The sequence below is a fragment of the Panthera leo genome, chromosome B1 (genome assembly GCF_018350215.1).
Source record: "Panthera leo isolate Ple1 chromosome B1, P.leo_Ple1_pat1.1, whole genome shotgun sequence".
In the NCBI taxonomy this organism is placed as follows: domain Eukaryota; kingdom Metazoa; phylum Chordata; class Mammalia; order Carnivora; family Felidae; genus Panthera; species Panthera leo.
This window is the reverse complement of record NC_056682.1, coordinates 171,935,761-171,962,872: the sequence shown is the minus strand read 5'-3', so window position 1 is coordinate 171,962,872 and position 27,112 is coordinate 171,935,761. Positions and strand designations below refer to the sequence as shown.

At 39.4% G+C, this 27,112-nt stretch overlaps 2 protein-coding genes across 4 annotated transcripts; one reads left to right on the top strand and one right to left on the bottom strand.

Moving 5' to 3' along the window:
• Positions 1–1,206: 1,206 nt before the first annotated feature.
• Positions 1,207–6,137, bottom strand: RPL9 (ribosomal protein L9). Its single transcript, XM_042936591.1, has 8 exons — positions 6,083–6,137; positions 5,585–5,631; positions 5,379–5,494; positions 4,754–4,849; positions 3,258–3,390; positions 2,136–2,216; positions 1,796–1,910; positions 1,207–1,298 (listed from the first exon to the last, which is right to left on the bottom strand). Exons 2-7 carry the CDS (start codon positions 5,628–5,630, stop codon positions 1,804–1,806), a joined length of 579 nt encoding a protein of 192 aa, XP_042792525.1. The 5' UTR covers position 5,631; positions 6,083–6,137; the 3' UTR covers positions 1,207–1,298; positions 1,796–1,803.
• LIAS (lipoic acid synthetase) lies at positions 6,083–21,997 on the top strand. 3 transcript variants are annotated; one of them, XM_042936588.1, is made up of 11 exons: positions 6,083–6,221; positions 7,454–7,620; positions 8,794–8,887; positions 10,234–10,314; positions 12,296–12,452; positions 12,539–12,596; positions 14,771–14,899; positions 16,825–16,970; positions 18,846–18,916; positions 19,681–19,792; positions 21,648–21,997. In XM_042936588.1, exons 1-11 carry the CDS (start codon positions 6,093–6,095, stop codon positions 21,701–21,703), a joined length of 1,200 nt encoding a protein of 399 aa, XP_042792522.1. In that variant the 5' UTR covers positions 6,083–6,092; the 3' UTR covers positions 21,704–21,997. The 3 variants fall into 3 exon arrangements, with proteins under 3 accessions (XP_042792522.1, XP_042792523.1, XP_042792524.1); XM_042936589.1 differs by lacking the exon at positions 6,083–6,221 and adding an exon at positions 6,239–6,374; XM_042936590.1 differs by lacking the exons at positions 6,083–6,221; positions 8,794–8,887; positions 12,296–12,452; positions 12,539–12,596 and adding an exon at positions 6,239–6,374.
• The last annotated feature ends 5,115 nt before the right edge of the window (positions 21,998–27,112 follow it).

The following is a 27,112-nucleotide window of genomic DNA, read 5'->3' as shown; positions in this document are numbered from 1 at the left end:
CCCTCTGCACCTCCCCTGCTCGCGCTCTCAAAAATAAGCAAAACATTTAATAAAATAAAGATCTCAGTAAGACCCATACATTCCAAATGGTTACTTTTTCTTAACGTCTCTTCAAACATTTTAAGTAATCTGTATACCCAGCATGAGGCTCAAAATCACAACCCCAAGATCAAGAGTTGCACATTCTACCAACTCAGCCAGGTGCCCCTCTTAAAGTCCTTGAACATACCTTACTTTGAAGGCAGAGTCTACACTTTTCTGATGGATTTAACATGTAGTTGGGAAGAGGAATCAAAGCTGAATGCTGTTATTTTGCCTGAGAAATCAAAAGGTTGGAGTTTCTATCAAATGAGATAGGGAAGACAGCAGGAAGAGGCTGGGGGCAACCCTGCTAAATTAGTCTAATATGGTAACATATTTAAAGCATGACATAACATTAATTAGATTATGGAAGGGTTATCAGTTTCTAAAAACATCAAGGACTAGCATATGGGAGTAAATGGGTGAGGTAGGACAGAGAGTTAAGAGTGAGGATCTTGGACACAACCACCATATTTATCATGAACACAAAGTAACCTCACTAAGGCGTATCACTGTTCCATTCTTCAGCTGCTTTTTCACATGAAGTTACTGGTATAGATAAATGACTCAAGCACATTTACCTCACAATATTCAAATTTATGCCTCTGCAAAATTAGATACCTTCAGGACCCCTCCCCCCCCCCCCCCCCCCCCGAAAGTTCTACATCCAATGATGAACAAATGGTGTTGCCTGTTACTGGTACCGTTTTTCTTCCCTGAAATATCCTCACTAATCCTTCAAAAAACCAAATTCAAGCCAATTCTCCCATTAAATATTACTAGAAAAAACCCCCATCCTATTCCTTGTTATTGTTCTTAGCACACTACAATTACTTCTGGATGGTTTAATTGCCAAATAGAAAAGGACTGTCGGTTTAAGAAAAAGCCCAAATAGGGGTGGACAGGGTGGCTCAGTTGGTTAAGTGCCCGACTTCTGCTCAGGTCATGATCTCACAGCTCTGGAGTTCGAGCCCCATGTCAAGTTCTGTGCTGACAGCTCAGAGCCTGGAGCCTGCTTCAGATTCTGTGCCTCTGTCTCTCTGCCCCTCCCCCTGCTCATGCACTGTCTCTCTCAAAAATAAAAAATAAACATTAAAAAAAATTAAGAAGGAAAAAAGAAAAAGCCCCAAATCAGTACAGTTTTATTGCATCTTTAAAGTATCACAAGTTAAGTCTGAAAAATCATCCGGCCTCTTGCTGTTTCTGTAGCTGGACAACTGTAAAAAGAAATGAAAAAAATCTGTCGATTACCATCAATACCTTTGCCCAAACAAGTTCTACTCTAAATAATCTGAAACATTTAAAATTATGATTTACTAGTTCATAGTAAAAACATATGTCAAGGGGCGCCTGGGTGGCACAGTCGGTTAAGCGTCCGACTTCAGCCAGGTCACGATCTCACGGTCCGTGAGTTCGAGCCCCACGTCAGGCTCTGGGCTGATGGCTCGGAGCCTGGAGCCTGTTTCCGATTCTGTGTCTCCCTCTCTCTCTGCCCCTCCCCCGTTCATGCTCTGTCTCTCTCTGTCCCAAAAATAAATAAACGTTGAAAAAAAAAAATTAAAAAAAAAAAAAAATAGATGTCAAAATTCTTATTCTGCCAAATTCACGGTGTTCCGGTAAACTTGTGTTGTCATTACAACTCCAGTTTCAGATTCTAGTAAATTAAGACCTCTAAACTAAAGCAGTAAGGAAACTTATAAACATAAGAACCTACCGTAGATTTTATTCATCAGCCTGCTGAACAGTTCCTTTTTCAGAAACATAGATACCATCCAAAAATTTCCTGATATCCTTGTTTTTAACTGTTGTGGCTTGCTGAATCAAAGCAGCTATTAACAGTAAGAAAGATAAAGACAATTACACCACCAGCCAGACCCATCGTAAAAAAGTATTTTATCATATACTATACTTAAACCTATGTATCTTTGAGACAGCCTTTTATTCAACTTCTGCAAATGAAAAGGCTCACCAACTGAACAGAATTATCATGTATTAAACTAGAAGATTTAAACCAAATTCTGTAGGCATAATTAGGCATAGTAAAACATACAAACCTGAGTTTGATACAAGTTCAATGTCATTTCCTTCAAGAATTAACTCATCTTTCTGGGCTTGAGATACGGAACAAGCAACACCTGAAAGAGAAGGCGTTCACATAGTGTCAACATGATATGAAATCTTTACAATATTTACTTTCAAAATATTTACAGTAGCAACTTATTCCATTTAAAATTCCAAACATCAAAACACACTTGAGATTCTGATTTATAGGACCTGACTTTTACCGAGGCAAAATCTGGTTTGTGTTCCTGCTTGAATGAACCTGTTCCAGAGTAGATTTTCAGTAGTTCGGTCAAGGAGTAGAAGACGGTATGCACCTAGTGCAATTTAGCTGTGCAAAGCTATGTTATCAAGTCTTAATTCTACTGTATATATTTGATATCGCCAAATTTATTTTTTACTTAACAGTTCCCATTAAATGTGTTGACCATGTAATGTTTTTGTAGACCCATTAAACTGGTATTTAGAATCCCTTCTTCCCACCCCAATGAAATCAAGAAGCATCAAGAAAGCACTAATTTTAAAATTTTCTAACATTGGGGTGGCACCTGGCTGGCTCAGTCAGTAAAGTATGTTACTCTTGATCTTGGGGCTGCGGGTTCCAGCCCCATGTTTGGTGTAGTTACTTGAAACTAAAATCTTTAATGTAAAAAAAAAAAAAAATTTTTTTTAAATGCTTTTATGTTTACCATGTATCAAGCCAAAACTGTTCCACATGTATTTCAATTTTAACTCATTTAACCATGAGATGGTTCCAATTTTACAGATGAGTAAAATGAGCTGCACAGAGGCAGGTAATTTGCCCAAGGTTGACAAACTTAAACCTAGGCAGTGTATGCTATTAACCACTATTCAAACATTTTTTATTTTTAAAGATTTCAGTTTGCAAAGACTGAACACAGCTACACATCCTGAAACTACTCTAATGCGTAAGCCTTTAGGAATCACAATCAATAGGAGTATGGTATCAAGCCTTAACTAACACCAAGAGTTATCACAAGCATAATCAAAATAGACAATTCTGAAATAAATCTGTATTTATAGCCAACCCCAAACACCAGTCTTCACAAGTAAAACAAAACATTTCTGAACCATATCTAAAAGTATGCACATACCTGGCCTCATCCGAACCCTGCGTATGTATTTCTCACCCAAAAAATTTCGGATTTCAACAAGAGAGCCATTCTCCTGAATAACAACGTTGATGGGGAAGTGGGCATACACAGACCTCATCTTGTAACGGAAGCCCTGTTAGAACAAACTATTAGCAAAGCTGAGCAATTTGAAAGACAAGAAATTCAGTTTTTAAATTTTGTAGGATGCTTACATTACACTAGAATTTAAAAATGCAACAATCCTCCCATAACACTCATTTTCAAGATTTTGTAACAACAGTCACCTGTACCAAAGCCTTACAAACTGTATACATCAACATGTTTTCTCTCTTCAATGGACTGTAAAGCTCTTTAAGGAAGCATGTATTTACTGCTTCCTATACCCACAGTAAACAATGCCAGCTTCTTATTTTTTACTTATTTTTTTAATGTTTTTATTTATTTTTGAAGGAGAGAAACAGAGCATGAGCGGGGGGAGGAGCACAGAGAGGGAGACCCAGAATCCGAAGCAATCTGAGCTGTCAGCACAGAGCCCAACGCGGGGCTCGAACTCATGGAACCGCAACATCATGACCTGAGCCAAAGTTGGACGCTTAATCAACTGAGCCACCCAGGCCCCCCAACAATGCCAGCTTTTTAAAATGAGAACCCCAAAGTCCTTCATCTTTGGCACTAGATTTTTACTGAGTTACTAAAGTATGCCAGATGACAACAAGGATTAAGACAGGCTCTCAAAGAACTTAGCCTGGTACCAAGAGGAAATATGTGAAACATGACCCAATAAGGGGTGTGATGGAGTTGAAGGACAGGATGCCATTTAAAAAGGCTGAGTTTTAATGCAGAGAAAAGCATTTCAGCAAAGACATGAAATTTATCTTAAAGGCTAAGAGAGGGAGTTAGAAAGAGAATAGTGACATCAAACACACTTGTAGGAAGCTCAGAAATTAGATCCATCCACCTTTTTTCTATCCCTTCAAGAGATCCTGGTGGTTAAGAGGCATACCAAGAAATCAAAGCCTACCTTACAGGATACATTCCCTACAAAAAAACCACAACCTGAAGGTTTGACTTTTGTTTGTGGGGGGAAAAAAACCACCATCAACCTACTTTAAGACCATCTGGTCTTCACCCACATTTATCACTTAATCCTAAAGACCTGCAGAAGCCTATTAAAAACTGCCAAGATGGGGCACCTGGGTGGCTCAGGCATTGAGCCTCTAACTCTTGATTCTGGCTCATGCCATGATCTCACACTTCGTGGGATCGAGCCTCTGTGCTGACTGCATGAGGCCTGCTTTGGATTCTCTTTCCCCTCCCTACTCACAGCACGCTTGCTCTCTCAAAAGAAGTAATTTTTTTTTTTTTTCCAAAATCACCTTTCCCAAGTACCGCAATAAATTACATAATAGATTCTCTGCAGCATTTATGCTGCATGCATAAAGTACAGCTGAGAAACTTCCCCTTCCAAAACAAAGCAGTCTGATCAATCTACTTACCAATGTAACACCCTTGATCATGTTCTGTACATGACTACAGATAGTACGGACAGTAGCCAGTTCTTTTCTATTTCCCCACCATTTGTCAACACGGAGCTGTAACAGAACAAAAACTTTAGAAGATTCTTTCCAGTAGCAAGTCGGCTTGAAGAAAATCCATTTATTCACGAGACTCTAGTATTAGCCCTAATTAAAGCACCCACACAGAAAGCCCTCAATAATTTAACTTTTTTACCACTACGTATCACAAAAATACTAATTTTCAATTTGCATCATACTTCATTCCTAGAAAGCTAAAATACCAGGCTCACAAGAGCTGCCTGGTTCCTAAAATTTCTACAAAATAATCACAAGGAAAATAAACCTAACTTGTAACAGTATTAAAACCTTGACGCTCGTGATAACTATGATAGTAGGTACTAGTATTGAGTTTTATAATCAGAATTTCCTTTCCCAACTTCACTAACGCAGTAACACTGCAACTAGCTACACTTGTGGACACCAAATTTTAAGCTAAAACATTGAACCTGCATTCCGTAACTTACAGCAACCAAATTCGGTACTATTACATCACTGCCTTCCAAACAAGCAATTGATGTGCAAAAAAAAAAAAAAAAAGCCTCACCCTCTTCTTTTTCTTTCCAAGAAGACTGAGTTCTACATTGATGTGATTGAAGTCCCTTCGCAGGGTTCCTCTGGGTCCCTTCACAATAACGGTACGTCCCTTGAGAGTGATGTCAACTAAGAAGAAAACAGGTTTGTGAGTCCCCCGAAGAAGATACAAGGCAGGCAATAAAAGACGTTAAAAAATACAAACATCAGGTCTCATACCATTTTCCGGAATGTCGACAGTTTGATTGCTGAGAATGGTCTTCATTCTGAAACACAAACACCTGGGGTTATGAGGCCGGTTCAGGCCTGTTTGTGATCAAACTACCCAGCGCGGAGCTCCACTCCTACCTGAGACTGGCAAGCTGAACCCCCGGAGAGGACACAGGAGGACCAACCAGGAGAGCAGCCCAATGCTGCGGCCTGGCCAGGAAAGAGCAGCTCCCAAACGGATATTACAAGAACAGGGGGCGAATTCCCGCTCAGAGCAACCCAAGGAGCCCTATTAAGGCGGCGCCACCCCGGCAAGGCTGAGGGGCGGGGGTAGGCCTTTGAGTCCAGTACAGGGCTCGAATCCCAGCGCCACCAGATCCATATGGCGCTCGTCGCGCGGGGAAACAACCAGCATAGAGGCTCCGAGCGCCAGATTCGCGCCCCTGGCTTTCCCAGAGCCGATGGCTTCAGATTCCCCAAACCCACAAAACTCGGATACATCCTCACCTCGCAGTAGATGCGGCAAAGAGAGAGCGTCTTTCGTCATCACGTTCTTGTAGCCCGTAAGGGCTCTGCGTATGGCGTCATGAGAGCGCGACGCTACCAGGCTAAAGCAGCCAATCGCGGAGCAGGTCAAGTCCCCCGGGTCAGTGGTAGCTCAGATTTTGTGTCATAAACCGAGCGACGGTTTGTCGACCTGTCTTTCCCGGGAATTAGTGATCCTTCGACTCTGCTAGAAAAAAAAAAGAGAGGGATGTCTCTTCGCTGCTGGGGCGCCGCCTGCACCCTGGGGCCCCGGGTGAGCGGCAGGGCGAGCAGGATGCGACCCTCGGGTGGAGGGGCTCCCATCTCTTCAGAGCGCCCAATTATAAGGCCCGCACTTACTGAGCGTTTACTTTTAGCCGGGCGCTGTGCTATCATTTTTCCTGTAGTATTCCATTGAATTCTCCTGACACACCGTCAGGTTGAGTCTCTGGTACTGGTTTGTTTGTAGGCCTCTTTCGCAGGCGCTGAGGGCTTTCTTTCTGCTTAGCACAGTGATCTGTACCCTGTATTGGTTGGAGCATTATAGGAGCACTGCGATGAGCACCCCAAATTCCTACTTTGTGTTGGGCTCTTGTTAGTAGACACCAGGTCTGGGTGATGAGAACACAAGCCTATGCTCTAACTTTAGCAGGGGAGTGGTCGTGGAGTGAAGTAGCAATCTCACAGCACTCCAACAGCACTCATTTTAAATTGTTGAAGGTTGCATGTACTCGTGAATTTTAGTGTTTGGGCTATCTTGCACACGTTCGTGTTCAGATCTAGAAGTAAGTGTTTTGTTGTTGTTTTTTATGGTCAGCAAATGTATATTGAGTGACTACCGTGAATTAAAACGTTAGGTTCGGTTTCTCGCCTTTCAGTTCTCTGAAACCAACTAAACATTATCTCTGCATTTTAACACCAATGCTTATCCAAAGCCCAAATAAGAGAGACTTCTTGCAAATTTCCTTTTAAACGTCTTTAACTCAACTCAGGAGTAGAAAATTCAAAGCTGTGGCATCTCCAGTTATTGCAGTTTAAACTTTTGAAAGAGAATTTTAGCACTTAGGTGGGCTACTTGAAATAGTGACATATGTTAGCCAGTTCCAAAAGTTTCCAAATCTATTGTACATCTAGTAGTAAGTGGTTAGCTCTCATTGTCTTTCAGGTTTCATCTGTTCTCCTTGAGGCTTCTTTAATCCTAGATTTTAAGCTCCTATATAGCGCCTGTAAATTGTTTGACTAATTTCTGTATCAGTTGTCTGGCTTTACCCCTTCTTTTAGGTATTGAAATAGGTTAAAACTAAATTATTTCAAACCCCACTAAGTACGTGTGATAATGAACTCTTTCTTTAGGTATTTGGAAGATACAGTCCAATCAGAGCAGTAAGTTCCTTGCCAGAGGAAAAAAAGGAATTCTTACAGAATGGACCAGACCTTCAAGATTTTGTAACTGGTGATCTTGCAGACAAGAGCAAGTGGGATGAGTATAAAGGAAACTTAAAACGCCAGAAAGGAGAAAGGTAATTGAAATTCTGAGATAAATTCCTTCATTGTGCATTATTTTCAGATATGACCAATCCTTAGATATAATTTTAATGACACTTGGTATATTTAACTAAAAATCATTAGAAAGAAGTGATAACAGACCTGGAACAGGTAAATAAGTGGAATTGTTGGAATCCTTTTCTTTGTGTCCTTTGACAGTTTTTCTTCTGTCCTTCTAGGACTTAGCCATCTTAAACCACCATCTCCCATTTTGTATTCAGCATCAAATTTCTTCAGACAACAAACATTATCTATCACCTTGCTACTAGTCGGTTTGACCTTGATAAATTTTTCATTGTTACTGGGTGTTGACCCAACTTGTTGCTTCTCCTATTCAACGTACATATGACCTGTGAATACCTTGCTTTAATTTAAAATAATGGTAAGGGAATTTTGTACAGAGTGCAGATTGTTTTGGGACATACCTTACACAACATCTTCTAGTTCACAAGTGGTTATAAGTCTAAGGGAACCTCAGGATATGTAGTCTTCACTCCAAATTTTAGACTTTTTTCCATTTAATAACGATCATAAATTTGGAATGTAGAGCAGAAAGTACACTTGTGGGATCTCTCCTTACTCTGAACAAATACTGAATTTTTGTCAGTGTTATTCAGTGAGGAATGAGATGTTCAACAACTTCCTCATTTTTTTTTTTTTTAACATTTATTTATTTTTGAGACAGAGACAGACAGAGCATGAACGGGGGAGGGTCAGAGAGAGAGGGAGACACAGAATCTGAAACAGGCTCCAGGCTCTGAGCAGTCAGCACAGAGCCCGACGCGGGGCTCGAACTCACGGCCCGTGAGATCGTGACCTGAGCTGAAGTCGGACGCTCAACCGACTGAGCCACCTAGGCGCCCCCCTCATTTTTTTATTAGGACGATTTGCCTTTGTAAAAGGTAGACATGAGCATAGTGCTCTGTTAGACAGTTATGAGTGTTTTCTGAAGCAGTTTGAGCAAGTCTAAATTTGATTCTATGTTCTTACTCTTCTGTCAGAAATTATAAGAATTAACCCAGGGTTGTGGGGGGGGAGAAAAAAAAACCTCTTCACCAAGAATTGTAATAAAGCAAAGTTAACTTCAAAGCTGTGTGATTATTTGGGAACATATTTGTTAACGGATAGTTATGTTTGGCTTTCCTCAGGTTAAGACTACCTCCATGGCTAAAGACTGAGATTCCCATGGGGAAAAATTACAATAAGTTGAAAAATACATTGCGGAATTTGAATCTTCATACAGTAAGTTTCAGTGTTAAATGTCCCTCTTAAGTAAAAGTCATAATGTTTCTACATATGTGTAACTTAAAAATATGGAGCACCTGGGTGGTTCAGTCATTTAAGCATCCAACTTGGCTCAGGTCATGATCTCATGTTTTATGAGTTTGAGTCCTGCATCAGGCTCTATGCTGACAGGTTGGAGCCTGGAGGTTGCCTTGAATTCTGTGTGTGTGTCTCTCTCTCTCTGCCCGTCCCTCACGCTCTGTCTCTCTCTCTCAAAAATAAATAGGAGCGCCTGGGTGGCTCAGTTGGCTAAGCGACCAACTTCGGCTCAGGTCATGACCTCACGATTTGTGAGTTGCAGCCCTGCATCAGGCTCTGTGCTGACTTCTTGGAGGCTGGAGCCTGCTTCAGATTCTTGTGTCTCCCTCTCTGACCATTCTCTGCTCTCTTTCTCTCTCTCTCTTTCTCGTTCTCTCTCAAAAATAAATAAAAACATTAAATACATACATACATACATACATACATAACACAAACAGCAAAGAAAGTGAATAAAGATGTTTAGGGATGCATCATGATCGGTAATGGAAATACATATAAAAATCATTTTCCCTGCTTGGGGCGCCTGGGTGGCTCAGTTGGTTGAGCATCTGACTTCAGCTCAGGTCATGATCTCACACTTCGTGGGTTTGAGCCCTACGTCGGGCTCTGTGCTGACAGATCACAGTCTGGAGCCTGCTTCGGATCCTGTGTCTCTCTTTCTGCCTCTCCCCTGGTCATGCTCCTCCTTCTCTCAAGAATAAATAAACATTAAAAATTTTTCAAAAACCATAGCTTATAAAAATCATTTTCCCTGCAAAAGAGACAAAAAGTAATTGTATTTCTTAATTTCTCATTAATAGTACAAAAAAGATTTTTTTTCCTTCAACCTAGGAAATTAGGTGTTTTTTTTTGTTTTATATTACCAATTAAGTACATGCTTACTAGACAGAGTATAATATTAAATATGAGATGTCATATATGCAATTCCAAATGTTAACTATACCACTTTAATTTTTTAGCATATATCCAACCAGACCTTTTCTTTGCACATATAAAATGTATACATTTATATCGTTTTTAATTTAAAAATGGGATCCTTATATATATATATATATATATATATATATATACACACACACATATATACACGTATATATGTATGTATACACGTACACATACAGTTTGTGAGTTTAACAGCATTTTTGAATAGTGAATTTCTTCATAAATACATTGAAAAGAACAGACCGTTTAAAATGCTTGATCACTAATTTGTTCAATTGGTTAATATTTTCAGTTGATTGTATTCCATTCCCTTTTACTCACAGGTGTGTGAGGAAGCTCGCTGTCCCAACATTGGAGAGTGTTGGGGAGGTGGAGAATATGCCACAGCCACAGCCACAATCATGGTAAGAACACCTCAGACTATAAAGTTTTTGTCTGGAAACCGAAAGGAATATTTTATCTTTCTCCTAAAAATGTGCATGATGAATCTCTGACCAGATTTTGTGTTACATGTAAATTTATGAAAAATATGAGGAAAAAAAACCTGACAGAATAATCTAGGCTGATATGCTCTCACCCTTCGCTGAATAAATCTATTTTTGATTTTTCCATGTATGTAATAGCTAATCATATGGTGCTTTGAAATATCTCTTCTGTTAACTTTTGGAAATGTTATTCATGATTGCTTAACTTTTCCTCCCCTAAACAATAATAAGCATGTATTTTTGTCTCCCATGTCCCTTCAGTTGCCTGGGGGTACAACTGCTCTTGACTGGGCTAAATTGGACTGCAGGCAATACATTGAGGTCTCAGGGTTCAGGTCCGCTCCACAGAGCTTTATTCTCTTTAGACCAGCAGCTCTCTAAGACATATTCTTATCATGAAGCATGGAAGAGCACCAGAGGGCAAGCCAACCATCCATGCCCATTTGAGGCTTCTGCTTGGTCATGCCTGCTATTATTCTCTTGGCCAAAGTAAGTCACACATAGCCAAGCAGACAGCAATGGAGGCAGAGACATAAGCCCCCTGCCCAGTTGGAGGCCCTGCAGGTTACATCGCAAAGGGTAAAATATATAATCTTAATATGGTAGAGTAAGAATTGGTATTAACTGTGTAACCTACCATATTTATCCAGAGGGGTTTGGAGGTTGAGATGCTAGGGTTAAATCTAAATTGTGTGCAACTGGAAGTTCATACTTACTGGGAATGTCTAAGTTGGACCGGCAGGAGGCTATTTATGTGAGGAACCAAGGCTTATGAAATAAAGTTGACCATGGAGCTTATTCAGGTTACAGTTCTTGAAGGAAGGAGTGATTTTGAACACTCCATTATGGAAATCTCTTGTTTCATCCCTTGCCTGGCTCCTTTCCCCACTGACTCATGACTGGTTTCCGGAAAGAGGTCAGTGTTTCAGTAAATCCGTTTGAGACGTTGGGACCACAGCTATGAGTCCCCTGTGAGAAAATTAAACATAAAGAGAAGAGGATCTTTCTCTTCCAATTCTCAATCCATTACTGTGCAGCTTTGAAACTCCAGTGGCCCCAAAACATCTACAATGGCTGTACTTGGCATGTCAGAACATGGTAGTGACCTGTAGCAGCAGGAGCAGTGTCCTGAACAATAGCAGTACCCACAGGAAGCAGATTGTTAACTTTATGTGTTTTCTCTTTCATCTATTTAACAAGAAGGAGCTATGCCTTCCATTTAATTCCCACAGAGACCTGCATGTTGATATGTTAATTGAATGTTTTATTCCCTTTAAATAATTTTTATTAATATTAAATAAGTACAAGGGCATCTGGGTGGCTCAGTCATTTAACTGTCCCGACTTCAGCTCAGGTCATGATCTCACGGTCCGTGAGTTTGAGCCCCATGTCGAGCTCTCTGCTGTTGCTGAGAGCTCAGAGCCTGCTTTGGATCCTCTGTCTCCCTCTCTCTCTGCCCCTCCCCCACTCATGCTCTCTTGTGCCCTGTCTGTCTCTCAAAAAGTTTAAATAGGTACAAAAGAATCTTTATAGACTATATGTAAGTTACAAAGAATAACAATAGACAGCCTGATACCTCTAGTTTAAGAGTAGAGCATTAGCATTATCTTTGAACCCTACTGTACATCCTTTCCTGCTCCTGTCACCTTTTTAACTTTAATGCTATTTTTAATTCTGAGCTTATTCCCTTTTCTTTCCAGTTTTACTACATGTATTTGTATTCCTTAACTGTATTTTGTTTACGTATTCCTTAACTGTATTTTGTTTACTTTGAATGTTTCAAATTTCCTATAAGCAGTATTAAACTGTATTCATTTTTTGTAACTTGCTTTATTCTCTCAACATATGTTCTTCAGGGTCATCCTTCTATTTGATTTAAATTGTATCATCTCTGTTCTAGTTGATGGGTGATACGTGTACAAGAGGTTGCAGATTCTGTTCTGTTAAGACTGCAAGAAATCCAGGTCCGCTTGATGCCAATGAGCCCTACAATACTGCAAAGGCAATTGCAGAGTGGGGTCTGGATTATGTTGTCCTGACGTCTGTGGATCGAGATGGTTAGTGTGTCATCATTGGCTCTTCCAGAAATTGGCTCTTACTAAGTTGTGACATCATCTTGAGCAGTGGACTCTTTTGTTTCTAGATATGCCTGATGGAGGAGCTGAGCATTTTGCAAAGACTGTATCATACTTAAAGGAAAGGTACTTGTTTTTGCATTTGCTTGTGTAAACTTAATTTTTTTTAAGTTTATTAATTTGAGACAAAGAGAACGTGCATGTGTACATGCACAGGTGAGGGGCAGAGAGCAAGGGAGAGAGAGAATCCCAAGCAGGCTCCTCACAGTCAGTGCAGAGTCTGATGCAGGGCTTGAACCCATGAATCGTGAGGTCATGACCTGAGCCAAAGTCAAGAGTCGGACGCTTAACTGACTGAGCTACCCAGCCACCCCAAACTTTGAGTAATTCTTTTTAACTTTCTTTTTTTTTTAAGTTTATTTATTTATTTATTTGGAGGGGGGCGGAGAGAGAGAGAGAGAATGAGAATCGGTGGGGGAGGGGCAGAGAAAGAGGGGGACAGAGAATCCGAAATGGGCTTTGCACTGACAGCAGAGAGCCCAATGTTGGCTCAGGCTCATGAACCATGAGATCACGACCTGAGCTGAAGTCAGACACTTAACTGACCAAGCCACCCAGATGCTCCTTGAGTAATTTTTTTTTTTAATTTATTTTTATTTTTAAAATTTTTTTTGAAGTTTTTATTTATCTTTGAGAGACAGAGACAGAGCACAAGTGGGGGAGGGGCAGAGAGAGAGAGGGAGACACAGAATCTGAAACAGGCTCCAGGCTCTGAGCTGACAGCACAGATCCCGACACGGGGCTTAAACCCATGAACCACGAGATCATGACCTGAGCTGAAGTCAGACACTTCACTGACTGAGCCACCCAGGCGCCCCGAGTAATTTTTTAAAAAGCATAAAACTGCAGTCTTCCCAACACTAATTTTGAATAAATCATCATCTAGAAGTATATGGATGAGATAAACTCCAACGTTGTTAAAATGCAAGCATACAGATTTTATCCACGTTTATATGCCCTGGGAAATTTACCCATAATCTACATTTTTATTAATATTTTAATCCCATCTATTTAAAAAGAATTAAAAAAGGAGTTATGTTGGGGCACCTGGGTGTTTGTTTCATTTGGTCTGATGCTTGATTTTGGCTCAGGTCATGATCTCGTGGTTTGTAGGATCAAGCCCCATATCCATGCTGACAGCACCGAGCCTGCTTGGAATTCTCTCTCCCTCTCTCTCTGCCCCTCCCCGCTCATACTTCCTGTCTCTCTCCCAAAATAAATAAATAAATAAAGGTAAAAAAAAAAAACCAAACCTTAAAAAAAAGGAGTTATGCTTACTTCCTACAGCTTAGTGCGAGTTGAGTACCTAGCATTTAGTAAATGTTTCTTCAGTGATTTCCCCTGTGTTTTCTGGTTTTTTTTAATAGTTTACTTTAAAAAATTCTGTTTGCAACCCACTAAATTGATTTCACAAACTACTAATGGGTCTCAACTTTACAATTAAAAATAAAAACAGTAAGTTATAGGCTGTGTTCTTTCAACATCACTTATATGCATGAGAGGGCCTTTCCACATCTGTTCTCTCAGGAAATAGCTCCAGAAACTGCCACTGGGTTTGTGAAAAAATTTATCAGCTGTCCTAGTCATTTCTACTGCTGTCAAAGGGAACAGCACTATGACCTAGTTCATATTTTAATGCTTGAATGCATAGATAGAGTCAGAATATAAATAGGAGATTAATGTTTAACTTGTATTTCATTTAAGCAAAGCTCATGCATGACTCAGCAATTCAGAAAATAGTTTTTAAAACTCACAGCACTTGTGAAATATTTGCCTAGAGGAAGAGAGGATGGCACTATCTGATGAATTTTTAAAGAAATCAAAATTAAAGCAATCAAATAATATTTGCATTCATGTAAGAAATGTCCCAATTTACTTTCCAAAAAATAAAAAGATATTATATATTTAATGTTTTAATATTTATATTTTAATTCCTTTAAGCAACTTTATTTTCTTAATACCTGCTCAATAAAGTATGTCTGTTAATCTCAAAATTTATTCTGAACATTTTCCTGCAGTTGTGTTTTAACCACTATGTACATAATATTTGATGTTCAGGGTGTTTTTTCCTATAACAGTTTATTTATGAACATTTGTATGTTCATGCTTTCCTTGGCAAGATTCTAAAGATTACACTGTTGAACGAAACTGATCCTGAATGAGTACTGGTAATTTCTGTTTTAAGCAATAGATGTCAGTTTTTTCCCTCAGTTTGATACTTATTTTTTTTTTCCCTATAGGAATCCAAAAATTCTTGTGGAATGTCTCACCCCTGATTTCCGAGGAGATCTTAAAGCAATAGAAAAAGTTGCTTTGTCGGGATTAGATGTGTATGCTCATAACGTAGAGACAGTTCCAGAATTGCAGAGGTGATTACATGTACAGAGTAATGTTGGCAAATTTAGGGGCCAGAATCTGCTATATTTTCTCTTTTTTCAGGAGAGAACTTTGTATTGGACTTCTACGAAGTGAGCTCTCTTTCTTTTCTTAACAAAAGCAACATATATCTATCACAGGAAAAAGAAAATATAGCCAACAAAAACAGCATAAACATCACCCATATTATTTCTACCCAGTAATATTGATTACTATAACCTATACATATGGGCATATATTTATATGCATGTATGTATGTTTTGGTGCACGCACACATAATGGTCATCTTTTTGATTTAAAATAGTATCATATTGGGGTGCCTGGGTGGCTCAGTCGGTTAAGCTTCCGACTTCAGCTCAGGTCATGATCTCGCAGTTCGTGGGGTCGAGCCCCGCATCAGGCTCTGTGCTGACAGCTCAGAGCCTGGAGCCTGCTTCGGATTCTGTGTCTCCCTCTCTCTGCCCCTTCCTTCCTCATGCTCTGTCTCCCTCTGTCTCTCAAAAATGAATAAATGTTAAAAAAAAAATTTTTTTTTAATAGTATCATATTGCCAGTGCCGATTTTTTTTTCAAAAAATAGTTTTCAAAAAGAAAAAAATTATATAAAAGCAAATTACTTTGTAATTCTAAAAAAAAAAAAGACTTTAAAATACTTTTGGCACTAATATATGCAATAAACGATACAAAAGAAATACTCAGATGTATTATTCAGAAGTAGTTTAAATCTCTTTTAAAAAGTGGGTACTGTGCTCGCTTCGGCAGCACATATACTAAAAAAAAAAAGTGGGTACTATTCTTTCTACTAATGTTAGCAGATAGAAGTATTTACAGATTGTTATCCCACGTTAACGACCATATTCATATTTCAGAATGATGAAAATTATTTTAACCTTCAGGCAAGATTAATATGTTTATTTAATTTTAGTAAAGTATTTGGCAGTGATCTTATTAGCTTCTACACATCACATGTATCAAAGAACTTGAAAAAAGTATGGTGGACAACCAGCATTTCCACTACAGCATAAATAAATATTAGGGAGCATAACTTAAATTCACTGGAGAAATACTTTCAAAAGTAATTATGTTTGGTATTGTCAGTTTTGTGGTTATTTTTAAATCCACAAATTGGTTTCCTTTCTTCCCTGTGTATTGGTCCCTGATGAAAAATAATGACTACAGCAAGTCAGTTACACACAAAAAAAGTGCATTAGAATTCAAGTGAATGCTGGATTAACATCAGCAACTCTCTGTCCTTTTGGCCTTGTCGCCATTTAAAGCATGGTTTGGCTGCTGTTGAAGTCTAGCACACAGCCTGTTCCAACCCTGTCATTTCTCATGATACCACCACAAGTGGGTGCCAGTTTCCCTGGTTTCACTTAAGAAACATTATCCTTGCCAGTGAAAATTCCAGAATCATGCCTTTTTACCTAAGAGATGTCAATGTCGTGTACTCACCAGCAGAGGGCAGCTTGGGCTTTAGAAAAGAAACCAACTTAAAAGTTTTCAGACCTGAAATGTGGGTTCAGGTTAAATAGCTTTTCCTTTGTTCACTTCAGAGATTTTCTTACTTCCACTCATTTCCCCTCTCTCTTGACTTACCCTCCCTTACAGTCACTCATTTTCAGCTTCAAATTCTGGTTTCTCAATGAGTAATTCCTAAACTGAATTATTACATTCTAGTTTTCTCTGCCACAGGTTTGAAAGGCCTTAAAAGTAGATAGAACTAGAGGGCCTAATGAAACCTGATACTCATTACAAAAGTAACAGTGAGATATTTGTGCACAAATGGTAGTATGGAACCATATGATTTAACGTAATGTTCAGAATGTACTTTTCTGGTCTTTTAGATAGCTTGCATAACTATGTACTTAGTTGAGCTTGTGGTTATTCTTGCTAACAACAGCCCTGCTGTTTTCAAGGAAAGTTCGTGATCCCCGGGCCAATTTCAACCAGTCTCTGCGCGTACTGCAACACGCCAAGGAGGTTCGGCCTGATGTGATTTCTAAAACCTCCATAATGTTGGGTTTAGGCGAAAATGATGAGCAAGTATACGCAACAATGAAAGGTAAAGAAGTTGGAAAATGAAAACTCTTTTTCATTTAATTTGAGTAATAGCAGGAACCCTCTTTTGAAGGCCCTCTTATGCCTCCTCCGTAGTCTCAGTGAAAGTGCCAGTAAGAACAAAGTACAGGATATGATTATAAACAGCAGCATGAAAAGGAAAGGAAGTATGTTTCTTAGAACCTTATGGAATGATATGCAGAAAGCTCAGGATATGAAATTTATATCCCATTTTATTCCCTACTCTTTCATCAAATAAAAATATGATTTTATCCACTTTCTTGTTTAATCATTGAATAGTTTTTAAGAGCCAGACAGCTACTAGGAGCTCTGACAGGCAGTGACAATTCAAAGATGAATAAGATGAAGCCAGGTCTTTGAGGAAAAGCTTGTTGGTAACATTGTCACATAACATCATGTGCTTTGGACTCTGCTGATTCTTAGTTTTATTAGCCCATTTGCTTTGTGATTCTTGGGCTTTATAAATTGTAAGAAAAAAAACCCCTCTTATTTACATGAGGATCCTTTGCCTACTTGCAGTTATGTATCGATTCTAAAGGTAACAAATCCAAATAGTAATTAAAAGCTTCTCTTTGGGGCGCCTGGGTGGCGCAGTCGGTTAAGCGTCCGACTTCAGCCAGGTCACGATCTCGCGGTCCGTGAGTTCGAGCCCCGCGTCAGGCTCTGGGCTGATGGACAGCTCGGAGCCAGGAGCCTGTTTCCGATTCTGTGTCTCCCTCTCTCTCTGCCCCTCCCCCGTTCATGCTCTGTCTCTCTCTGTCCCAAAAATAAATTAAAAAACATTGAAAAAAAAATTAAAAAAAATAAATAAATAAAATAAAAAATAAAAGCTTCTCTTTGGGGCACCTGGGTGGTTCAGATGGTTAAGCATCACTTCGGCTCAGGTCATGATCTCATGGTTCGTGGGTTCAAGCCCCGCCTTGGGCTCTGTGCTGACAGCAAGCTCAAAGCCTGGAGCCTGCTCCGGATTCTGTGTCTCCCTCTCTCTCTTCCCCTCCCTCCCTCTCTTTCTCAAAAATAAACATTAAAAAAAATTTTTTTAGAAAAAAATTTTTTAAAAACTTCTCTTTACTAGAGTAAAACTATAGTTTTACTAGAAAGATTTCAATATGTAAGTGGTTAAATCACATCCCCTAGAGCACATCTTGCACATTTGGTAAAACTTAATACAGTGCATCTGGTCTGTAATATGTGACTTCAGGACTTTCATATACTGTTCCCTTCATCTCTTCTGTCTAACAGACTCCTGCTCAAAACACCCTTCACCCATATTTTAGCATTTATTCAGTGGTATTCGAGTTATTTGTCCTTTCTGTTAGCCCCTCATGATTGTCTTAATCATTTCTGTGTTTTCAGTCCTTTCATATTCCGTGGCACTTTTGAATGGATAGATCTAGTCTTACTCCCCAACATCAGGATTATAGGCCAGCATAAAGTTCACACCGTTCCAAAGTCAAATTATGCTCAGGGAAATTATGCTTACATCTACAGTTTTAGCACCATAAAAACATCTGCTAATGGGGCACCTGGCTGGCTCAGTCGGTGGAGCATGGTTATGAGTTTGAGCCCTACGTGGGGCCCAAAAAAATCTTGGGGCACCTGGCTGGCTCAGTAGAGCATGTGACTCGATGTTGGGGTTGTAAGTTCGACTCCCATTTTGAGCATAGAAACTATTTAAAAATAAGATATATATATATTTTAATTTTTAAAAGGGCCTGGCTGGTTCAGGGTTGTGAGTTTGAGCTCGCATTGGGTGTAAAGGTTACTAGAAAAATAAACTAAATAAATAATAAAATTTTTTAGAAAAATGAGTCTTTTTAAAAAATCTGCTAATGTAACGTGTGCCCTTTTTCTGTAGCACTTCGTGAAGCAGATGTGGACTGTTTGACTTTAGGACAATATATGCAGCCAACAAAGCGCCACCTGAAGGTATCATTATCTTGAATTGCCAGATGTTCGCTGGTAATTTGAATTAAATCTTTGCTGTCCATAGGTACAGTTAAGAAGCTGCTAGCTTTTTAGTGTAATGTTCCATGTATATTTCCAAGTCCCAGTTTCCATGTTATTGTCTGCATAAAGCCAGCAGATACACTGGCACTTTTTTGCTGCCCTCAAATTGTACAACTTAAATGAATGTACAGAAAAAGAATTTAGTTGTTGGGAAATTGCATTCATCCACACTTGGGATTTGTTTTTAGAGTTACATGAGAGCCAGAAGAGAAATAAGAAAGAAAAGTCAGTCTTCCTCTTTCTGCATTGGACATTCATTCATTCAAGAAAGTTTTATCAGGTAGTGACTGTGTGCCAGACGCAGTGCTAAGCAGAAGATACAAGACAAGTAAGGCAGTCTGGTCCTCAAGAATCTTCTAGGGGTGATTAATTCTTGCTTATACCTGTTAGGGAAGGAGTAATACAGATACAGAATCTCTATAGATAATCTCATTTTTTTTAGCCTTCGGAATAGTTAATGTAATACAGAGTTGATGTTTCCCCTCCTCTCTAATGAAGTCCTGATAGAATGGCCAAGGAACCAGTAGACAGGTAGTCTGTGAGGAAGGTGAGGAGGAAAGCCTCTGGGCAACTGGATACATTATGAAGTGAAAGCCATCCTGAATGCGTGGGCATAGATTTTCTATAGAATCAAAATGATTTAGGGAAATTCTAATCTATTAGAATTAATGCTTTCAATGTAGGTTGAAGAATACATTACTCCTGAAAAGTTCAAATACTGGGAAAAAGTAGGAAATGAACTTGGATTTCATTATACTGCAAGTGGCCCTCTGGTGCGTTCTTCATATAAAGCAGGTAAGTTACACCACAGGGGATGTTTTTATTTAGACCATAACTTTCATGTTAAAATTATAATAGCTGTGGTTATCTTTTGTAGGAAAAATCATTTTTTTCTGGAACGTCCTTGGGAACTTTGCTCCATAGCGGTCCTATTAAGGAAAATTTTCTCTTAAGCTTGGTTTTTTCCTTAAGTAAAGAATCCCCTGCCCCTTTATGACTTGCCTACTGTGAATGAAAGCAGAAGTAATCGGCTTACTCTTTGTGTGGATTTCAATAGTAGATTATTCAGAAATTACAGATACCAGTCAAGTACATAACATGGTTTTCTGAAAAATGTATATTCATTTGACAGTGATGCCAGCTGCATCTCCAAACTCCTAATTTCAGATCAATTTAAATCCTAAAAAGTGTCTGTTTGACTGCATTGCTGCTCATCGCATTATATCTTTGTGTTTTTCCTCCCAGAGGCAGCAGAAAAAAAATTTGTGAGATTATTTTCCATGTAGAAATCTTCAGTGTGTTTACTAGCTACAGTACAGTTCTTCATCTTTGTAATGCAGCTCTTATTTTGATCAGCAGCTTGAGCCGACTTACAAAAATAAATGCCGTTTCTAAGAGATGAAAAGTCTATGAGAACGTATCTGAAGCCCGAATTTAATCCAAAAAATGTTTATAAAGTTTTCCCATCAGTTGGACTTAACAATTACACTTTCTTGAAGAATAAACAGTTATTTTTTGGATAGGTCTAAACTACACTATTACTGTAAATGATCTTTTAGATGGTTGTGCTGACAGGCAGAAATATGTAAAGGATAGAACTAACATCAGCTTCTAGAGTAGTTAAAGTAAAATTATTTGAGAGAAGTTTTTATTTTATTTTTTAAGGAAAATTTCTGGCATTAGTGAATTGTGAACTTTTTAATGCTTTTAAAGTGATCAGTAAAAGTTTGAATTCTGCTGTGTAGAGCATCAGACTCAGATGATGGGCTTGGGTCTGATAATGTTGGTTCTTCTCCTGCCACATTTAGGTAAGGTATGGAGGAGCGTGGATAACTCTCCATTACATGGCTGGGTTACGAACCTTGGGATTCCTGGTGATTGTGTACAGATATGGTCACTGCAGTTGTATATTGAGATGACAAAGCGAAGTTCATCAGACTCCTCATAAAATCAGGCCTGCAGTGCTGGGCTCTGACAATAAAAACTGAGCTGCGCTATAACAGTCATAGACTAAATGGAACCCTAATGACCTGAAAAGGGAATGTGCCCCCTCTAAGCAGCTAACTTAATGCACAGGCACAACTGAGGGGGTGGAGAGAAAGCCTATTATAAATGAAGAGCTCTTGCTTCCCTGGAGGGACATAAGCTAAAGGGATTCCATCAGATAAGTCTGCTCAACTGCATGGAGATCCATTTTAGAAACATCAGATCCAGGCTAATAATGTAGCAGAATTGCTCTCTGAAATGAATTGTGCCAACAACAATACTTTGTCAGTGATGAGGAATAGATCGTGCACATAAAGTGGAATAGATGTTCTAAAGCAGACCCATAGGTACAGTAGGGTCACCCTTTATAATAGTAGGGTACTAGAATAATAGAGACTAGTGCTAAAAAAATTTTTGTAAGCATTGGGGGTAGAGTTTACTTAAAAACTCTACAGAAAAAAAAAAATGGTAAAGGTGATGGGACACCTGCCTGGCTCAGTTGATAGAACATGTGACTCTTGATCTTGGGGTCGTGAGTTCAAGCCCCCACGTTGGGTATAGAGCTTACATTAATTAATTAATTAATTAATTAAAGAATAAAAGGAAAACACTGAAGTGTAATTTTGAAATTTAATATTAATGTATTTTCATTTTTCCCAAATAGGTGAATTTTTCCTGAAAAATCTAGTGGCTAAAAGAAAAAAGCCCTCTAAAACATAACAAGACCTTCAAGACCACAGGAATTTTTAATACCCGATTCCATTTGGTAATAGAAGTGGTACCAGAATGCCTGGACTTCAGTGGACATACCTCAGTCTCTTTGTCTTAAGAAACATGTCAATAGCTGTGCATATTTAATTAATTCACTTGTCTTTTTGCATGTCTTGTCCTATTAAACAATCGCTTGCTGTGATGTAATCATGAAACATCTTTTAAGGGTTACTATTACCAGTATAATTAAAAAATACATTAAAAACTTCTGGAAAAGGGGTGCCTGGGTAGTTCAGTCGGTTGAGCATCCAACTTCAGCTCAGGTGATGATCTTGCAGTTCATGAGTTTGAGCCCCACGTCAGGCTCTGTGCTGTCAGCCCAGAGCCTGCTTCAGATCCTGTCCCTCTCTCTCTCTGCCCCTCCACCATTCGTGCTTGCTCACTCTCTCACTCTCTTTCTAAAAAATAAATAAAACGCTAAAAAAAACTTTCAGAGAAGCTTTTAAGCCTGTTCCCTGTACATCGTGACTGCACTTCATTTCTGAGAAATGACATAGTGTGATGAAATGGTGAGTACAGGTTGAGACTATGATCTGTTTACAGTTGGCATGTGTCCTTTACAGAATTCCGCAGCATCACTGCAATAATTTAGAAAGGCTTAAGAGTTTGAATGTTGATTCTTTACATTGGTATGACTGCTTCAGCCCTGCAAAATAGTTTTACATTTAATTGCTTGTTTAGGACTTGTTGTTTGCTTTTTTTTTTTTAATTTTTTTAACATACATTTATTTTTGAGACAGAGAGAGAGAGCATGAACAGGGGAGGGTCAAAGAAAGAGGGAGACACAGAATCTGAAACAGGCTCCAGGCTCTGAGCTGTCAGCACAGAGCCTGACGCGGGGCTCGAACCCACAGACCGCGAGATCATGACCTGAGCCGAAGTCGGATGCTTAACCGACTGAGCCACCCAGGTGTCCCTGTTTAGGACTTCTTTGAAACCAAGATCATGATGTTATCGAAGACAGGGAAATAGAACCTAAGAAAAAGAATATTAACCCTCATTTTGCAGTAGTTTGCTACATCTACATGCACTATCCCATTTGTTCCTTTTATTTTTCATACCACTGTGGTTGTATATGACGGTAATGACATGAAGGAGGATTTTCTTTCCTGGGTACCAAAACTCAACCTCATCTTTTTTTGTTTTTAAAGTTTATTTATTTAAGTAATCTCTACACCCAATGTGGGGCTCGAACTCATGACCCAGAGATCAAGAGTCACATGCTCCACTGACTGAGCCAGCCAGGCACCCTCAACTTCATCTTTTGACCTTAAATCTTGTTTTTCTACTACATTCTTTTTTTTTAAAGTTTTTATTTATTTATTTATTTATTTATTTATTTATTTATTTATTTATTTATTTTCGAGAGAGAGAAAGAACAAGCAGGGGAGGGGCAGAGAGAGAGAGGGAGACACAGAATCCCAAGCAGTCTCCAGGCTCTGAGCTGTCAGCACAGAGCCTGACGCAGGGCTCGAACTCACAAATGGTGAGATCATGACCTGAGCTGAGGTCGGATGCTTAACTGACTGAGCCAACCAGGTGCCCCTACTACATTCTTGCAAAGGAGTTCTTAGATGGCTATATTGTGAAATATGTAATGTAGAAGACTAATTCTGAGTTTTTAAATAGGTGAATTGTTTATAAAAGGAATGCATAACTTTGAAAATTAGTTACATTTTAATTTAACTCATGGAAGCCATATATACTTTGGCTTAGTTTCTTTATAGATCCTAATAAATTTTGCTGTGTAAAATTAACCCAACTTTAAGCATCTCAGGCAACCAGCATCCTTAAAATCTGTTATTTCACAGGAAACCTGGATTACTTTTAAGACCCTGATTCTATGATGTAATCTGGATGTTTCCTAATTTTGCACAATATAGGTGAATGATAGTAAAACATTCTAGCAGAAGAATAATTTTGTCAAATGAAATTATCATAGGATTCAATATAAAATAATTAAAATAGTATTTTATTAGTACATATGTATGTTACAGTTCCAGATTTGGAACTATGTATAAAAACAGCAAATGATATAATGAAGCTATTTTGATACAAATGTGGGATTGGGGCTTATGGATGACATTTGCAGGTTTTTGGCAGCCTGAGCAGCACAGTAGTCAAAAACCCGACAAACAGCAAAATAATAGTGAATTTTAAAAAATTGTAAGGGGCACCTGGGTGGTTCAGTCAGTTAAGCATCCAACTCTTGGTTTCAGCTCAGATCATGATCTCAAGGTTCATGGGTTTGAGCCCCACATTGAGCTCTGCACTGACAGTGTGGAGCCTGCTTGGAATTCTGTCTCTCTCCCTGTCTCACTCCGCTTTCTCTGCTCTTATTCTCGTTCTCTCTCTCTCTCTCTCTCTCAGAATAAAAAAAAAAAAAAAAATTTTTTTAAGTTAAAACACCTACCCTTGGCAATCTCAGGATACTCTCCAGTTAAACTTAAACCCAAAACTTGAAAGAGTAGCGGGAAATGTTTGTTTCAAAGTGGAATCACAAATAGTAGCTTCTGGGGTTGTTGTTTCTTCACTCCTTATTGCATAACTGACCATTCTACCATGACTAACGTGACCTAATACCTGGATCTTGCTGGACATTTGAGTGTGGTTACCGTGTGTAGAGATCTGCCTTGCACAACTGCAAGAATGGACAGGCTTGAATCTTAAAAGGCCAGGGCAGAGCTTTGACCTTCCTAAACAATGATGCATTAATAAGCGCATTTATATGCACAGACATGACGGGAGGTCTGTATAAAAATTTTCGATTGAGCAGCACAAAATGCATCGGTGGTCTCCAATGTGTCAAAATTCAGTACATGCCCATTTCAGCATATCTGATCTTTTTCTTTGTGTAGCACAAATGGCATTTTTCAGAAAATGAAAGTGATAAATGCGCATGGTTTTTAAGATACCAACTAGTACAAGTGTCCTAGCCCCTTTTCCAGCCACTGAATCAGCCAACCCCCAAACCCACTTCCTGTTTGGTGAGGTAATAAATGCATTAAACCAGTTTGAATAGGAGTTTCTCTTACTTGAAAGCATCTAACCTCAGAGGTTTTATCAATATTACTACATTCAGAAACGTGAGCACCAGTGGCCTTAGGCGGAAAAATGGGAATAGCATCACAAAGAAGGGTTCAGAATATAAGTTGAGCAAAATAGCAGGAGCAGCCGTGAGAGCGGTGTGAGCACATGCCCTTCATGTCCCTGAGGATCCAGCCACACACGCTTTAACATACATTTGTGTTAATAAAAATACCATTTTAATCTATTTTACATTGGGCTTCCATGAAAATTTCCTTTGACAACGATTCCCTTGCTAAGATTTTGGCCACTGCATTGTAACTTCCAAGAGTTCTCTGATGATTCCTTTCTTTTTCCTTTTTCAAAATAGCATCCTGTTCTTGTTTCCTAGCTGCGATTTCTTCTATTTTCCTCTCTGTGGATAGTCTTTTGACATTGTGGTTCACCACATTGAGCACTGTCTCTATTTCCTTTGTTTTAGTCTCTACTTTTTTTTTTTTTTTTATGTTTATTATTTATGAGAGAAAGAGAGAGGGAGGGGCAGAGAGAGGAAAGAGAATCCCAAGCAGCCTCCACACTGTCAGCACAGAGCCCAAAGTAAGGCTCAAATCCACAAACCATGAGATCATGACCTGAGCCAAAATCAAGAGCTGGATGCTTAACCGACTGAGCCACCCAGGCATTCCTTTGCCCTTTGTCTTGAAGGCTGTCCTCAAATGTCTGCTGATCGTTGGCTGTACATGCATACTGAGTGATGAGCCAGTCTAAAGCTGATGGTGGGGCCACCTGGGTGGTTCAGTCGGTTAAGTGCCCAGACTCCTGGTCTTGGCTCAGGTCATGATCTCATGGTTCCTAAGTTCGAGACCCACATCAAAATCTGCACTGATGGTGTGGGGCCTGCTTGGGATTCACTCTCTGCCCCTCCTTCACTCTCTCTCTCTCGCTCTCTCTCAAAATAAATAAACTTAAAAAAAAAGTAAAGCTGATGGGAAGCAGGAGTAGGGGGAGTCATCTAACTGATGGAGCTTCACTGTAGTGTTTGGGGGGTGAGCTGGATTTCTTAGTGACAGACTCCCAAATGTTAGGATTATTTCTCTAAAGCCATCTAAGCTTTAAAAAGACTAATAATCCTCAAGTCTCCTCCTTGAGGGTTATAAACCTGACTGCTGACCTTCTCAGAACCAGGTGAGAAAAAGCAAGCAGGACAGGGGAGTGCAGGTTTTTATTTAGTTCCCTTGTTTCCACTCTGGTATCTCACTGACACCCTCCCTAAGTCTGAAACTTTCTGATTCTATTCTTCCTAAAAATAAACCTCTACTATCCTGCGAGTGAGGGGTGGGGAAGGTAGTTTCTTCTCATGAGGTAAGACAGAGACTGGGTGCACCTAACTTCCTTATATGTACCATCTTCCATAGAAGTCCTCTGTTTTCAGCCCCCCACTGCAACCCCAATTTTTGTGATATCCGGTGCTTCCAATTCTTGAGATCTAAGGAGACAATTACACCAAGAAACAGTCTTTTATATGGGCATTGAAGTTTCTGCTTGCTCTTTTTAAGTTACTTAGCGTCCCCTTGCTTTCTACCTTCTAAGAGTTGGTTCACGTCTCTTATCCATCCATGCCTCCTTTCCCACTCTCTTTGTCTATATCTTTCTCATTCCTTTACTGCCATTTTAGTAAGTAAGCTCAAGTAAGGGCTCATTCTCTCATTTCAGGAGAGAATGAAAATAGTACATATGTTTAATTCAACCCAGGCACCTGGAAGTCCAGTCTTTTTTTTTTTTTTTTTAGGCTTATTTTATTTTATTATTTTATTTTTTGGGAGAGGGTGCAAGTCAGCAAGAGGAAGAGAGAGAGAATCCCACAAGGGGCAGAGAGAGAGAGGGAGAAAGAGAAAGAAAATCCCACGGAGCTCGAAGCAGGGCTGGAGCTCACAAACCTGGGTCGAAGTCAGATGCTTAACGACTGAGCCACCCAGATGCCCTGAGATAGTCTTTTGACTTGATGGCTTTACCTTATGGCAAAAGTGATGTTGAACTTAAAACATAGAAGGAAGGCTTAGTTCTGGTGCAGGACGATACTCATTGCTCTAGTTCTCCCCAACACTTTAATCACTTTCTTTACAGAAGAACCCTATCCCTAACCCCTCCTGGTTGTTTTAGGGGGCTTGTTTTTGACCCTGGGACTGAGAGATGTAGTCACATGGGGGTAAATGCCAGGCTGCCTGTCATTCTGCTTATAGAGGGAAGACTGGATGAGAAGGTTGACTGTTGAAGTTAAAGACCTTCAGTTAAGCCCCAGGTGTGTGTTCCTCTTTTTCCCGTATCCTTTTG

Bases quoted from the DNA above. Each gene is read 5' to 3' on its own strand.
- LIAS (XM_042936588.1), top strand. From the start codon at position 6,093: ATGCGGCAAAGAGAGAGCGTCTTTCGTCATCACGTTCTTGTAGCCCGT. The intron at 14,900-16,824 runs GTGATTACATGT...GCTGTTTTCAAG, and splicing joins ACAGTTCCAGAATTGCAGAG to GAAAGTTCGTGATCCCCGGG. The intron at 18,917-19,680 runs GTATCATTATCT...CTTTCAATGTAG, and splicing joins CAACAAAGCGCCACCTGAAG to GTTGAAGAATACATTACTCC.
- RPL9 (XM_042936591.1), bottom strand. From the start codon at position 5,630: ATGAAGACCATTCTCAGCAATCAAACTGTCGACATTCCGGAAAATG. The intron at 3,391-4,753 runs GTAAGTAGATTG...TTGTTCTAACAG, and splicing joins TGATCAAGGGTGTTACATTG to GGCTTCCGTTACAAGATGAG. The intron at 2,217-3,257 runs GTATGTGCATAC...CTTCTCTTTCAG, and splicing joins CAGGGTTCGGATGAGGCCAG to GTGTTGCTTGTTCCGTATCT.